Source organism: Ursus maritimus, unplaced genomic scaffold (genome assembly GCF_017311325.1).
Source record: "Ursus maritimus isolate PB19 unplaced genomic scaffold, ASM1731132v1 scaffold_32, whole genome shotgun sequence".
Classification (NCBI taxonomy): Eukaryota; Metazoa; Chordata; class Mammalia; order Carnivora; family Ursidae; genus Ursus; species Ursus maritimus.
Window position 1 is genome coordinate 12,199,135 of NW_024425786.1, and position 15,735 is coordinate 12,214,869.

Consider the following 15,735-nt stretch of genomic DNA (forward strand, 5'->3'; position numbering starts at 1 on the left):
GAGACACCGAAGCAGGAAGATTTTAAGAAATAAAGGCCACAGGAGAGGACGAATGAACATATGATGATGGGGACCAAGCTCGTGTGAGCATGGTTAAGCTCAGAATTAGGATCTGAGCTTCCCAGCAGCCCATGCAAGCAGGGAAGCAGAACCAGCCAACTCCTTCTCATTATCAGAAGGAAAGCAGCACGCCAAATGATTCCCCCCACACCGGGGCCTTTGTAAGAGGATGTGGAGCAGTCCATGCCCTCAAACCCCTGCAGCAGCAAACCTAATGAGAGATCTCCTAAGCCTGAGCCTCCATTTCTCATCTGTAAAATGCAAATGAGCTCATCTTCCCGGTTGTCTGAGGACTAGAGCCGTGCCTGGCAAACTGTGAGCACCCCGCAAATGTTCATTTCTTTCCTTTCCATTCTCCACCCCCTGCAGGATTCGTGCCTTATCCTCCCGACAGTGCTTACTTAATCCTCACCCCTGTTTTCCATGGGCACGATCATCCCTGCTGTGTGTGCAGCTCAGGGGCAGATTCTGAAGGAGCAGGTGCGGACCCCGCCTTCTCGAAGCTCTGGGATTATTAGTGAAGCAAGGCGGGCGGACGATGCTTCATGGTGTAAGTACAATGATCTGGACAGAATAGTAACAGGAAAAAGGACACCTGTAGTCACAGCCACAAATTCATAAACACAAAAAATTATAAGCAAAACCGTAGCAAATGAAATTCAAAAAGGATACACTGTTGGATCAAATGAAATGGATCCCAGGAACGCCAAGTTTCACCGTGGAAAATCAGTTCAATAGATTAATCAGAAACAATTTGCACAATGATCTCAATAAATCAGGAAGAAACAGCTGATAAAATTTCCCCGTATAACTTTAAAATAAAACTTCAGCTAAGCATCAAAAGGAGCTCTTTTAACCCAATAAAGAAATATCGACAACGGTGTTTCTCACGGCATGGTCCCCAGAGCAGCAGCAGCAGCAGCTAAGAAACTTGTCCAAAATGAAGCCCTCGGGCCTCTTCCAGACCTGCTGAATCTGAAACTCTGGGGTCAGGGTGTGGAGGGGGGCAGCAGGCTGCGTGTTAATGAGCCCTCTGGGTAACCCCAGTGCAGCTGGGCTTGGAGAACCACTGGTCTGCAGGAAACCCACATCAACAATTACACTTAATGAGGGGATGTTGAAACTACCCTCGTGGGATCAGAGAGGGTCAGGACGAGACAGGAGCATTATTGTCATCACTTCTATTCAGCCTTGAACCGAAAATTCATGCAGGACAGTAAGGCAAGGGACAGAAACGCAAGTTTTAAGGACTGGAAAGGAATGATTATATACACAGAAATTCCAAAAGACTCTACAAGCTCTAAGAACTGATAAGAGGGTTTAGCAAGTCTATTGTTATAAAACCAACACACAGAGACAAATTGTATTTCTGTATACGAACAATAAATAGAAAATTCTAAAGTTAAATATGCCCATTATAATAGCAATTTTAAAAAAGTAAAAAATAAAACAAAAACCAAAAAACAAATCTAGCCAAAGATGTGCAAAAACCTCTATGGGGTATGCTACACGACCAAACTATAAACATTGGAGAACGTCTGAATGAATGCAGAGAGATGCCAAGCTCATGGATGGAAAGTTCCATATTGAAAAGATGGTATTCTGGGGGCGCCTGGGTGGCTCAGTCGGTTAAGCGTCTGCCTTCGGCTCAGGTTGTGATCCCAGGGTCCTGGGACCGAGTCCTGCATCTGCCACACCCCTGCTTGTACACTTGTGCGTACTCTCTCTCTCTCTCACTCTCAAATAAATAAATAAAATCTAAAAAAAAAAAAAAAGGTGTTACTCCTCCCCAAGATCTATAAATTATTGCAAACCCAATCGGAACCATTGCAGGGTGTGTCTGTGTGTCTGTGTGTGTAGAACTTAAGGGCTGATTCTAGAATTTATATAGAAGTGCAAAGAGCCAAGAATAGCTAAGTGAGTCATTAAGATGACAAGATGAGAGAATGTGCTCTCCCAGGTATTAAGACTCATTATAAAGCTGCAGTCATGAAGGCGATGTGAATTCACGCAGAGATAGACAAATAGTCCAATACCCAGACCAGAGGGTCAGACATTTTATCATCACATGATAGGAGTTGCTTATAAACCCCATGTACTGGTCTATCACCATTTACATGTGTTGCAGATCTATTTTCTTCCAGTTTGCGATTTAATTTTTTATTCACTTTATCTGTCTTTTAACAAGTAGAAGTTCTTCATTTTAATATAGTTAACCATTCCTTTCATCATTTTGTTCTTTGTGGACCACTATCTAGAATATATAAAGAAGTCCTACCATTCAATAAAAATAAGAAAAAGAGAAACAATCCCACGGGAAAAAAGAATAAAGCAGTGAATAAGCCCTTTGCAAAACAGAAAACACAGGTCTCTAATAAAGAGATGGAAAGATATTCAGCCTCATTCGTAGTGGGGGAAATTCAGAAGCAAACCACAACGATATACTATTACCCACTCACCAGATAGGCCAAAATAAATACATACGTAAAGGGGAACTGTTAGCAAGGTTGTGGAACAATCGGAACACTCCTAAGTTGCTGATGGGAATGCAATTGGCACAACTGCTTGGAAAAACAGTTGGTTACTACCCAGTGAATTAAAAATGCCGCACCCTTCTGCCCGAAATTCAACTCCGAAGTACATGCCTGCAGAAAGTCTTGCACTGTGCCCCGGGAGACATGAAGATTCATGGCAGCAGTAGTCAAGTTATCCCCAGACTGGAAACAACGCCCGTCGCCAGTGGGAGGGATAACTAAATTGCCGGACATTCATTTGATGGAATATTGGAAAGCAATGAAGAAGAGCCATTTAGGGCTCACACGGCCACGTGGAAGCTTTTCGCAAACATGACCTTGAGTGAAGGAAGCAAGTCACAAAGGAATGACGCGTGCTTCTGTTGACACCACGTCCAACCAGACCGAACTAACCAATACGGTAAAAACGATAAAGAAAAGCAAAGGAATGATGACCGAAAAATTTGTCTGTTAGTTCAGGGCTGGGAGGGGGATGTAGTGAGGGAAGGGTCCCCAAATGGCTTCAAAGATACTGAAGAGTTTCTATTTCTTAACCTGAATGGTGTTTCCACGGTGTTCACTTTATTATTCCTTAAAATGATTGCGTTTATGCACTCCTCCAGATGCATGATACGTTACACAAGCATTGAAGTAATGCACACGATAGAGAGGCAACCACAGAATGCATGCATGAGTGGGTCTAGTTCACCAACACAGCTCCCGCTGGCCGGAAGAAGAGCCGATCCCTGCCTCCAGCAGGCAGATAGCAGAGGATTTGGCGCCCCTTGAAGAGGGCCCCTGGAGGTGGCTGCCAGGGAGCCAACAGCTCTGAAGTCCTGAAGGTCAGAGAAGCGGAGGGTGCCTGCACCCTGGTGACCGGACCACAATGCCATCACAATGCCATCATCCCTCCGGAAGAGTCCCTGAGTGTACGTGGGTGGCGGGCAGCTGTGTCAGGAAAGCCTTGACTATCTTTTGGTGGGAGCAGGTGGGCAGAATGGGGGAAAGAGGAAGGACGAGTCACAGGAGGTAGAGGTCTTAAATCAGGGTTCCCAGGTGGGCTTCAGGGGTCCACAAACCCATCACACTATATGCAACATGGTCTATGTGCATTTTTCAGGGAGGATGTGTTCCCAGCTCTCTCCTGCTCTTCGAAGGGGTCGAGATGCCCCTGCCCTCCTGTGGCAGATGCTGTCAGGAGGCCCCCCGCCACAACTCCCTCCCTCTTCAATTCACAGAGACCTGGCCTCCAAGTTCCAGCACTAGCACTCTGCCTGAGGCCTTCTCTGCCCACCAGAGCCCACTGACCAGAGGCCAGAGCCTTGATGCCCCCAGCAGCAGCCCTCAACCAATAAGTGATGGGAACGGGTGTATAAATGCCCCAGCTCCCCTGCTGCTGGGGTGAGTTAGCTTTGGGGCATGGGTTCCATACTTTCCAGTGCTCCCCAGTGGCTTAAGCTCTACCACCATGGTGGCAACCATGGTAACCAGCTCACTAACCCACCTTCAGTGGCTCCCCTTCCCTGTCTCACTTTCCCATTCCATCCTAGTGTATCCTGCACCTCCCAGATAAACGACTGGCACTCAAATCCTTGTCCCAGAATATACATATTCTGAGAAAGAGTGAGAGAGAGATCTCTTCTTGGTTCATGTTCCTTGAAGGACCCTTCTACTTTCTGTGTCCCTAATTCCTGGCACAACGCCGGGCACAATGGGGTGTTCATCAGATGTCTGTTGAATAAACATAAATCAGAAGACCAGAGAGACTGGGAGCTCTTATCCGTTGGCCAGTAAAGCCTTGTGGTTAAGACTTTCCAATCACCTCGATCTGGATTCAGATCCTGACTTCTCTTAATACCACTTCTGTGATCTTGTTCTAGTCATTCAAGTTCTTTGAGCCTCAGTTTCCTTGCCTGCAAATTCATTTCCTCATAGGGTTGCCCCGAGGATCACGTGAGGTGGTGCATGTCAGTGGCTTAGTTTGGGGTCTGCCCAGAGCTCAGTCCCTTGTCGTCTATGCTGGTGGCTGGAGACATAGACAGCAGGACCGTAACATTCTTTGCATTAAGGTGCTTAAGGAAGATCTATGTTGGGATGGCATCCTGGAAATCAGAACATCCCAGAAAAACCCACACCTGGGAAGACGGCCTGGCACACAGTGAGTACTCAGTAAATTGAACAGAGAGGTGGTGTACAAATAGTATGTTGCAGCCTCCTGAGGCCCTGAGCAGCGAGACACAGGCCGAGAGCACCAAAATACGAGGACAAGGACATGTGACAATCCCACGCCTAAGCATCCTCCCTTATGGCTCCTGGACTTGATACGACCGAGAGGCATGTCACAGGGCCCTTGAGTGGCCCCTGAAGGCACCTGGGCAGCCCTCCTTAGTGAGAAGGGACATCTCAGAGGTCTGGAGCACCGGGAAGAAGAGCACCAGAAGGGCCGGCCACCAAAGAGTCAGGCCCTGCCAAGACCTCTGCAACAGAGCCGCCCAGCCCCGCCTTTTGGCTTCCTGGTTGGGTGTGAATCCACTGAGCAAACAAATTCTGGAGAAGATCATCACCCAAGCCTGGCTGAGAAGAATGTGAGGTGTCAGTGTTATTTTATACCGGTGCTAGGTTCAAGTTTATATGGCAAGGTTATTTTAATGCAGCTCCAGGTTTAACCTGCAAGTTCCCGCTGGAGAGATGCGATCATGGTCTAACCAGAAAAAAGCAAAGCAACGAATCTGAGAAGATGCAAAGCAGGACTCCGGCTCCGGGCTCTGGCTCATTCCTTCCCTATGTCTCTGCTGATCAGAATTGCTCAACAACATCAGCAACTGGATGGCAAACATCTGGAATGTTTATCAGCCTCCTTAGGAACTAAATAAACACAAAATAGCACCATCAGAATAGCAGAAACCAGGGGCGCCTGGGTGGCATAGTCGTTGGGCGTCTGCCTTCGGCTCAGGGTGTGATCCCAGGGTCCTGGGATCGAGCCCCGCATCAGGCTTCTCCGCTGGGAGCCTGCTTCTTCCTCTCCCACCCCCCCTGCTTGTGTTCCCTCTCTCACTGGCTGTCTCTCTGTGTCAAATAAATAAAATCTTTAAAAAAAAAAAAAGAATAGCAGAAACCAAATCCCCCAAAAAGATTGTCGGGAAGGTGAATGAGGTGAGCAATAAATTGCTTATACAGATATAATTGCTTACAGAGATTGTATAATTCTTATACAGATCTGATTTGATCACACAGTCCTTTGGAAAGCAGTTTCAAGTATTAGGAATTCTACCTCTAGGAAAATAAACAAGGAAGCAATCCTACTCAAAGACAAATGCTTATTCAGGATTCATAATACAAAAAATGAGACTTGTGCTTGGTCAAAACGTGAAAGCATTTGGGAATGGGTAGGAAAATGGCAGGACCTCCATTTGATGCCATGTAGGAAACCTCCAGGGATTTTATGGTCACGAGATAAATACCTCTTGTATTGTGTGAAAAAAAAAATTGGCTACAAAAGGAAGTGATCTGTGAAATGGCAAAATCAATAAATGGGGGTGGTCATAGTAATCATTGCCCATGGAAAGGGATTAACTTAGGTATGATTTGCTCTGCATACGTCTTTTACAATTTAAATGTATGAATGAAAGAAGAAAAAATCAGATATATACATACAAGACAGAAAGTTGTCTGAGACCTATAAAGTGAAAAGAGGTGTTTGACTATGTCGTGTTTTCCTTGGTAATTCCGATCCCAAGATGCATGGGCAGAAGTGTTTGGACTTCTATTCTCAGAGGCTGGCATTGTGACGATCTTACTCTCCTCCACATAGTGGGCGTCCTCCCCCGCATTGATTATTGGTGAAGCAATTCTAAATATGTTTTTTCTGACACTACCAATAATTAGGGTGCCTAACACTATTGCATACAATGTTGGAGCACTACAGTAATCCCATGAAATAGACATGATTTTGCAAAATTCTCACAATCTCTGGAGGTAGGTCCTACTGTCACCCCCACTTGGCAGATAAGATAGTCGAGATGCCCAGTCTTCTACTTGACAAAAATCAATATAATCCATCAAATAGGCTAAAGAAGAAAAATCGTATCCTTGTATCAATGGACGTCAAAAGAGCATTTGAAAAAATCCAATAGTCATTCATGATTAAAACTCTGCAAATTAGAGATAGAGAGGCACTACTTCCTCAACCTGATAAAGAGCATCTACAAAAAAAAAAAAATCTACAGTTAACAACATACTTAATAGTGAAAGACTGAATGCTTTCCTCACAAGATTGAGCACAAGACAAGGATGACCATTCCCACCATTGTTAACCAATCTAGCACTGGAAGTTCTAGCCAGTGTGATAGAGCAAGAAAACAAGGAAGGAGGGAATAGCATCCTGGAAATCAGAACATCCCACAAGGAGGGAATAAAACTGCCTCTAATTGCAAATGCCATTATTATCTACATAGAAAATTCCAAGGAATCTACCCAAAAAAACCTCCTAGAACTAATAAATGAATTCGGCAAGGTCACAGAATATAAGACCAATACATAAAAATCACTCGTATTTTAATATATTAGTGATGAACATGTGGATACTGAAATTAAAAATATAAGTTCAGGGGCACCTGGGTGGCACAGCGGTTAAGCGTCTGCCTTCGGCTCAGGGAGTGATCCCGGCGTTCTGGGATCGAGCCCCACATCAGGCTCCTCCGCTATGAGCCTGCTTCTTCCTCTCCCACTCCCCCTGCTTGTGTTCCCTCTCTTGCTGGCTGTCTCTGTCGAATAAATAAATAAAATCTTTAAAAAAATATATATATATAAGTCCAGGGGCACCTGTATGGCTCAGTCAGTTAAGCATCTGACTCTGGGCTTTGGCTCAGTTCATGATCTCAGGGTTGTGAGATTGAGCCCCATGTTGGGCTCCATTCTCAGCCGGGAGTCTGCTTAAGATTCTCTCTCCCTCTGCCCCTCCCTGCCACATGTGTGCACTCTCTCTCTCTAAAGTAATTAAATAAAACTTAGAAATAAATAAAAATACAAGACCCACCTACAGTCCCTCCACTAAAATGAAACACTTAGGTAGAAGTCTAAAAAAATATGTACAAAACTTGGAACGTATGCTGGAAGTTCTAAATATATGTGGGGGGCGCTGTGTTCATGGATTGGAAAACACCGTGTAGTGAGGTGTCAATCCTCTGAAAATTGCTATCCAGGTTTTAATGCAGTGACTGTTAGAATCCCAGTGAGATTTTCTGCAGATACAGACAAGATTATTCTAAAATTATGTGAAAAGAAAAAGAAACTGTAACAGCTAAAATGCTTTTGAAAAAGAATAAAGTGGGAGCAATTAGTCCACCCAATTTCAAGATACAACTACAGTAATCAAGTCTGGGCTTGGTTGGAGGATAGACTCATAGATCAATAAAGCAGAAGAGAGAACCCTGAAACAACTCACACAAGTATGGCCAACTGGTTTTTGGACGAAGTTGCAAAGGCAATTCAATGGAGGAAGGAAAGTCTTTTCAACAAATGGTGGATGGAGCAAAGGATGTATCTTAAAATAAACAGTTTTCGATTCAATAAAATACAGTATTTCTTGTACACTTCTGCACCAGACATTACTTCAAGTGCTAGGGCATAGCAATGAACACAAAGGAAAGTCCCTGCTTTTAGGGTGCTGATATTCTCACAATCATGGTCCCCAAGAGAAATTCTGGGTGCAAGAGAAGGAATGTGGGCACCTGGGATCAAAGACAGGGTAGAAACCAGCTCTAGAAAAGGCATGCAGACGCCCTGACCCTCATCTGGCTGGGTCCCCTTCCTTTCCTCCAAGATGGCGTCATGGAAGTTTGTAGGCTATCCATGCGGACAGACCTGTACCCACCTCCCTTGTCTGCCCCCTGGCAAAATGCTTGCCCATCAATGACTAGTAGGTGTCCTCCCTTCATCAGGCTGCTGTGGGGTCTGCCTGAATGGGCACAGTAAAAATGGTGTAGGGTGGGGCCTGGCAGTCAGTCCTCATGTTGCCCTGTGTGCCCATGAATCTTTCGGAGCCCACAAGCGTTCTGTGAAGGAGAGCAGAGAGGTGCTGGGCCAGAGAGAGCTGGGGGAGCAGAGAGAGGGAGCAAAGACCCTCTCCCCACTCCCCACCACTACCTGCATGGTGTACTTCAACAAATACCTTAGTAGGAAGGGAAGATTTGCCAGTTTCTACCAATCTGGATGATCTAGACATACTCCCAATTGTCTGCTTGAAGTTTTGGAGAAGTTGGGGGTTCTTTGTGTTGGAAGGGGTTTCAGAGTTCCTCGGCCAAGCGACCTGACCAGGAGGCAGCTGCGTGGCAGGCAGAGTGGGACAAGGGACAAAGTTGGACCTAAGTGTCACCACTTCCGGTCTGCGTAACCTTGGGCAAGTTACGTAAGCCTTCCAAGACCCGATTTCTTCAATTCAGACATTAAAGTCGATGCGAGGATCAGTGTCCGTGGCCTGGCATGGGCGAGGGCTGCTCTGGAAATCAGAGCGTGTTAGGGAAAGCTGGGTTTGAAACCTGCTCAGGAGCCGGGTGACCTTGAACACCCAGGTGGCCTTGAACGCAGGACTCCACTCCTCTTTAGAAACGAGATCATAAGTCCTGCCCACTGAGTTATCTTGATAACTGGAAATAATATAGCCAAGGACCTGGTGACAAGTTTGGTACACGGCAGATGCATAATAGACTGTGGTCTCTGTTATCACCCTGGGTCCTTGTAAATCTATTTTAAGTAAAGCCTAACCTAGCCTCTACAAGAACGCCAGGCACTTAGGAGGTATTTGGTAAATATTTATTGAGTGAAGAGCTACATAAATGGATCTGATGAACTCTACCTAAATGACCAGCGCTGAAGGAATGGCTCAGCCATCCACTCCAAACACGATGCAGCCCTACACCCAGTCTGGGGGGCTCAGGGAGAGTCCCTGATGCCAGCGCCTCTTCCCAAAATGATGTCATCACAATCTCCTGGAGGAAGGGCATATATCCAGGCTAGTCACGGGGCATCAGCTCAGGAGCCACAGGGCTCTGGGCAACCCCAGCACAGCCTTGCTCCTTCCACTGCGCAGCTCCACCAGTGATTCTGCCTTTCTGCGGGGAGAGCGACCCCTTCCGGCAGCATTTCTGGCCTGGGCTTTGGGCCAGCTGTCTTCATGTACCAGTTTGCTTCCCAAACTTCCGGAGGTCATTGCCTTCCATGAAGTAACAACCAGGCTGGGTTCTGAGGGATCCTTGCAGGAAGCTGTCTCAGGGGCTCTGCCCCGGGGCTCAGTGCTAGGCTGGGTACGAGAGAACACTCTGGTCTTCAGCCAGTGTTTAGTGAGCACCTACTAGGAGTCGGGAGCTGTTCTAGGCACCGGAGGTGCAGCTGAGACCTACGGAAGCCCTGCCCTCATGGCTGATTGGTGGACAGGCATTTAAACACACACACATAATGATAAGCTATAGCAAATTTCAGGAAAAAACCAAAATGCCCTGTAAGGGAATAAAGAGGAGCAAAGATCAACCCAGGAAGTTCCTGCAAAATAACCGCAGACTTCTATGCGATTTGGTTTTTTTTTTTTTTTTTGAGAGAGAGAGAGAGAGAGCAGAGGGAGTGACAGAGGGAGAGGGGAAAAGAATCCTAAGCAGACTGAGCATGGAGCCCAATGTACTGAGCCCATGTACTGAGCATGGAGCCAAATGGAGGGCTCGATCCCACGACCCTGAGATCATGACCTGAGCTGAAACCAAGAGTCGGACACCTAACTGACTGAGCCACCCAGGGACCCAGACATGGAGGCAATTTGTGCATCACAACATGGTTTATATACCAGAAATCTGCAAACAGCCTTTGCATCCAACAGTGCTGCGGACTGAATCGTGGCTTCCCCCAAATTCCTAAGTTGAAGCCCTAACCCCCCAACATGGTTTTCGGAGAGGGGCCAGGGTAGGTAAATCATCGTGAGGGTGGGCTCCCCTAAAGAGACACCGTGTCTCTCTCTCCTCTCTCCCCCTGCTATGCGAGGGCACAGCAAGCCAGGAGGAGGGTCCCTGTCGGAACTCCACCGCGCTGACACCATGATCTATGACTCCCCGCCTGCAGAACTGTGAGAAAACACATTTCTGATGTTTAAGGCCCCAGCCTAGGCTGTTCTGTGATGCAGCCGAGCTCTGACAGGGAGCAGTGGGGCCTCGACGCCACTGGTGATGCCGGTGCGGGCAGTGCCCTCACCCCCCTGCCCACTGCAGAGCCTGTGGTCCCTGCTTTGCCATGCCAGAGCACATGAGTCTGCAAAAAGGCTTTGCTTCCGAAGGACGGCTGCTTTCCGTGTGTGCGGGCGTGCAGGCATGGGTGTTTGACAAGGCGCGACCCTGTGAAATAGTGAATAGCAATAAGGCACCTGTCTTGCTTCCCTTCCTGCTGGTGGTTCCTCTCAGTCTCTGGGGGAGAGTTCCAGGGCTTCTCCTTTGCCCATCCACACTCATCCCCCAGGGAAGCTCTAGATGTCTAGATGTTGACATCCCATGGATTTATCATTTCCAGCTTGATTCTCTCAAACTCCAGAATCATGTGTCCAACCAACAGCCTACAGGGCGTCCCCACACAGACTCGACTAGACAGCTCACCCTCAGCATGGCCAGGACCAAACTCCTGAGAGCCACACTGCCTGCAGCAAGCCCCTCCCCAACCCTCCACCTCCGTTGGTACCAGCTCCATCCCTCCTGGGGCTCAGGCCTCCCTGGACCTTGGAGAACTCCTTGATTCCTCGCTTTTGCTGATGCCCCCCCCCCATCCAGTCCATCTGCAAATCCTATCGGCTGCACTGTCAGGGTATGTCCAGAATCTGACCGCTTCTCTCCTCTTCCACTGTCAGCACTGTGCCCTGACCCCCATCACCTACCCCTGCCGGAGGGCACCAGCCTCCTCACTGGTCTGCCTTTGGTTGATTCTCCCGCCACAGCCAGAGAGATCAGACCGTGGGTCTCCTCTGCTTAAATGTCCCCATGTCTCCCCATGTCATTTGGGGTAGACGCCAAAGTCCTCACAATGCCTGCAAGGCCCTTTGTGATCTGCCCCCAACCTCCTCGAGTGCCCTCCCTCTCCCCTCCTCCTCCACTGCATTCCAGCCACCCTCCAGGCATGTCCTTGCCCCAGGGCCTTTGCACTAGTTGTGCTGGCCATTCCCTCAACCTGGAATGTTCTCTCCCCAAATATCTACGTTGTCACCTCTCTCAAATGTGCTCAGATGTCCCCTCCTCCGACCACCCTATTTGAAACGGCAATCCCCCCCTTGCCATGCCCTATTGTTTCTCTTTTCCACGATACTAACATACTATGTAATTCACTTATTATGTTTATTGTCAATTAGCTGTCTCTTTCTATTAAAAAAAAAGTTCCACGAAGGCAGGATATCTGTCTACTGTGTTCTCTCTGCATCCTCAGTGCCCCGAACGGGGCCTGGCCAACAGTAGGCGATCAAGAAATACTTGTTGAATTAATAAAACTGCTTTGGGCTTGTTCTCTCTGCGGCTTATTCATAGCAAACGCAAACCCCACAATGCTGAAGAAACATGGGGGAGAAAGGAAAAATAGAAAATCACTCCAGGAGACCTAAGGCTTGGGGTAGAGCCCGGCCCTGCTGCTGACTCGCTGTGATAGTGGGCGCGCCACAGCCCTCTCGTCTGTGCCTTGGTCTCCCGTCCCCTGGATGACCGGATCTGAGGGCCTTCTCCAGTCTGGCAGGGGACAGCCCCCTCCCCCAGCTTCCACCTGAAGCTCAAACTAGTCCTAACCCTGTGAGCACCTGGAGAAAGTGGGTTTATTAAGACCTGCTGTTTGGACGTGCCCGAGCGTCAGGGGGCCACATCTCGAGGCCTCTTTGAGCCTCGAGAAGGTGGTCTGGGGCCCAGATACCCACTCTATGGGTTGTGGAGCCTTGGGAGTATTACTTGGCTTCTCCGTGCCTCAGTTTCTCCTGTAGCATGGGAATCATAGTGATTCTGACCTCAGAGAGCTGCTGTGGGGACCAGGTGGGGGAATAATGGTAGAGTTCACCCCACGGGCCTGCCTCAGTGCTTTAGTCCACGTGAGGGGCAGAGAGAGCTGCCTGGTGCACAGAAGAGACCCAAGAGGGTGACCTGTCACGTGGGTGGCCCAGCCTGGGGAGACCCGTCCCAAACCAGGTTGGTCCTCGGGTGTGTAGCCCAGGGGTGACCTCCTAGCTACAATCTCCCAAGCGCCCTGCATTTCTCGCCTCTTCCTCTCCGATACCCACGTGGGATGGACCCAGGTGTTCAGGGCCCCAGGCACGCAGGGGGCTGTGACATGAGGACCCAGACCTGCACCCCCACCCCCACCCCCACCCCCAGGCTTCCTGAGCCCCTGGCCCTTCCCAGGAGGCTGTCAGAGCCCGCCTGCCGTGATTCTGACATTGTCACTCACGCGGGTTGGAGGGGCAGCTCTTGGGCAGGAAGAGTGAAGAGTACACGCCCGGGATCTGAGTGGGGAGGGGCTATGCAGCCTGTAAACCACAGGTGCTGACTCATAGCTCTGCTGGGCCGTATAAAGGAACAAGCTGAGGGGCTTCCTGCAGCTGGAGGGACGGGCTGGCGGGACCATGGCCCAGGGCACAGTGATCCATGTGGCCCCAGAGCAGTCCACCTATGCTGTGTGTGTGCTGGGCACCGAAACTAAGCTGGATGTCTACGGGTGAGCTGGGACATTCTGGGGGCGGGGGACAGGCCCACTGACGCTGGATAAGCAGGTTCTGCAGACACACGACGTATGGTTGGCTCCGGCTTCGGGCTGCAGCCTCTGTAGCCGCGGCCTGGGGAGAACCTGGAGGGGTGAGACCTGCGTGGTCCTGGGATGTGCCTGGACTCAAGGTGAGGGTTCCCCAGGGCCTCACCACAGATGAATTATCACCGGGCAAACAGGACCCTCTCCTTTCACCATTGAGGCAATGGAGCTCAGAGAGGGTCTGTGACTTGCCTAAGGTCACACAGCAGGTGTGCCCTGGAAGGAAGGCTAGGCCCTGGACTTCATGACCCACACCTGGTTCATGGTGCGGTTTGTTACCCCCCACCTCTCAGCCACGACTCCCTCCATGGGTGTGTAATAACCTACGTGCGATGGGACAGGCTCTAGTGCGGGAGAGGCTGAGGCAGGAAACCTGTCTGCTGTTGGCCAGTGGGGTGGCCTTGGCCAACTGAGCCTCAGGTCCCTCATCTGTGAAATGGGGATAATACCCACTTCATAGGGTGATTCGAGGGATCAAAGTGACAGACCGTGGGAGTGTGTAAGCACTGAGCACGGAGCTGGACATCTTGCTGGTGGTTTCAGCCATCCACCCATCCGTTCACCCAACAACAACCAAGTGAACGCCCACTCTGTGCCAAACCCACACCAGGCTCTGGTCACACAGGATGGTCTAGGGCTGCTTGGCAAATGCGTGGTTAGTGTCGTTGTTGTCAGTAATAGTAGCGGCCGCCCCTGGCTTCCTCCCTCCCAGGCTGGACATCTGTGGTCCTACTATGGTGCCTGCAGGAGTGTCTGGGACATTTCCTTCAAAGTGTCACTGACGGCCTGACCCTGGGCCATGGTAGAGCAGCGGGAAAGGTCTGGGGGGGTGCCGTCTGGAGCTGTGGAGGGGAGGCAGGAGACAGAGAGGTTGAGGGATGAAGGAAAAAGAGAGGCCAATGTCATCTGAGGCCACCTGACTCTTCTGAGACTGAGCTCCTCCTTCCATGAGACATTCCACGCCCTGCCCATCTCCCACGACAATGGCTGGCATTTCCACCCCACTGCCTACACATAACTCATTCATCAGCCTCGTGAGGCAGGCAGTGCTGTTACTCCCATTTTACGGAAGGAGAAGCTGAGGCTCTGAGAGGTCCAGGAACCACCCGAAGCCGCAAGGCTCGGCTCATAGGTGAGGGAGCCAGGATTCAAACGCAGACAGCCTGGCTCTGGGACCCTGTCCCCTCACTCCTACCTGCTCTTAACAGCAGCCCCCGGTTGGCACCTTCACCCCCTCTCTGTGCAGCCGCCACCCCGACCGTGGCCTGAATTCGCTTCCGGAGCCACGGATGGGGTTGCACCGCCTCCTCCCAGCACAGGCAGGCCTCCACACCCCTGCCGGAGCCGCGCACTCTGCTGCTGGGCTCCGAGCCCCCAGGGTTAGAAAGACAGGGCCATAGAGGCAGGAGCAGACCCAGGGGCGTGGCCACCTGTTCCAGAGCTGCCCTTACAAACGCTGCTTGTGATTTTCATTCTGCGCTTGGAAAGTTCTTTTCCTGTAATGGGAAATACATTGATTATATTCATACAAAATCCCTCTGACCTGAGATGAATATTGAAACGCATCGAGGGCTTTCTGTGATGCTTGTGGCTGGAGTCAGGGAGGTATCATGACCCTGGCTACTAGGTGCCAGGTCCTTCTGTCTGTGATTTCTAATGAGCATCATGCCCATTTTAGAGATGAGTAAACTGAGGTTTCAAGGTCCTACAAATTCAAGGTGACAAAGCCAGGAAATTCAAACCCAGGACTGTCTGACTCCAAACTCACTTGCTTCCCTGCACACATGGCCCCTGAGTGCCCTGGCGCTGGCCTCGCTGGGCACTGCTGCCTGGTTGGTGGAGCTCATGCAGCTCCCAGAGGGCTTGGAAGGCCCGGAATGTTGTGGGTGGGGAGGGTCTGGAGGTCGCCAACCATGGAAGACAGCAGGCAATCAGGGGGTTTGTCCTCTTCCTCCCAGTGTCTCCTTCTCAGCAGAAGGCCACTCAGTGTGGCAGTGGGGAGCATGGACAAGTGTCTGAGCCTCAGTTTACCCATCTGTAAAATGGGAACATTACTATCCACGCTGCTGGGTTGTGGTGAGGATTAAACCACACAAGGGATGCCAAGTGTTTGCAGAGCAGTCCCCCTTCCCGTAAGGACTGTGTGAGCCACTGAACGTGAGAGTTGCAGACGCTAAGTGCTATCCAGCCTGGGGTCACTGAGAAGGAAATGCTGGATTCAGGAGTGGGAGGGATATCGTCACTTGTCTGGGGCTCAAGCTCTCAGTGCTGCCTCTGCAGAGGCTGGTAGAAATTACGGGAAGAGCAGCTCCAGATTGTCTTAGCACACAGGGCTGCTCCCCCCACTCACAGTGAAAACCCC

General features: G+C 49.9%; 1 protein-coding gene across 4 annotated transcripts in view; it reads left to right on the plus strand.

Moving 5' to 3' along the window:
• The first annotated feature begins 13,125 nt into the window (after positions 1 to 13,125).
• The window catches only part of PADI4 (peptidyl arginine deiminase 4), a 36,187-nt gene continuing 33,577 nt past the window's right edge, over positions 13,126 to 15,735 (plus strand). For 2 of the 4 annotated variants that reach the window (XM_040645846.1, XM_040645847.1), the window contains exon 1: positions 13,126 to 13,283. In XM_040645846.1, coding sequence (XP_040501780.1) covers positions 13,192 to 13,283 — 92 coding nt within the window. In that variant the 5' untranslated portion in view covers positions 13,126 to 13,191. The remainder of the gene's footprint in view (positions 13,284 to 15,735) is intronic. The other 2 variants (XM_008694674.2, XM_008694675.2) reach the window with 2 other exon arrangements.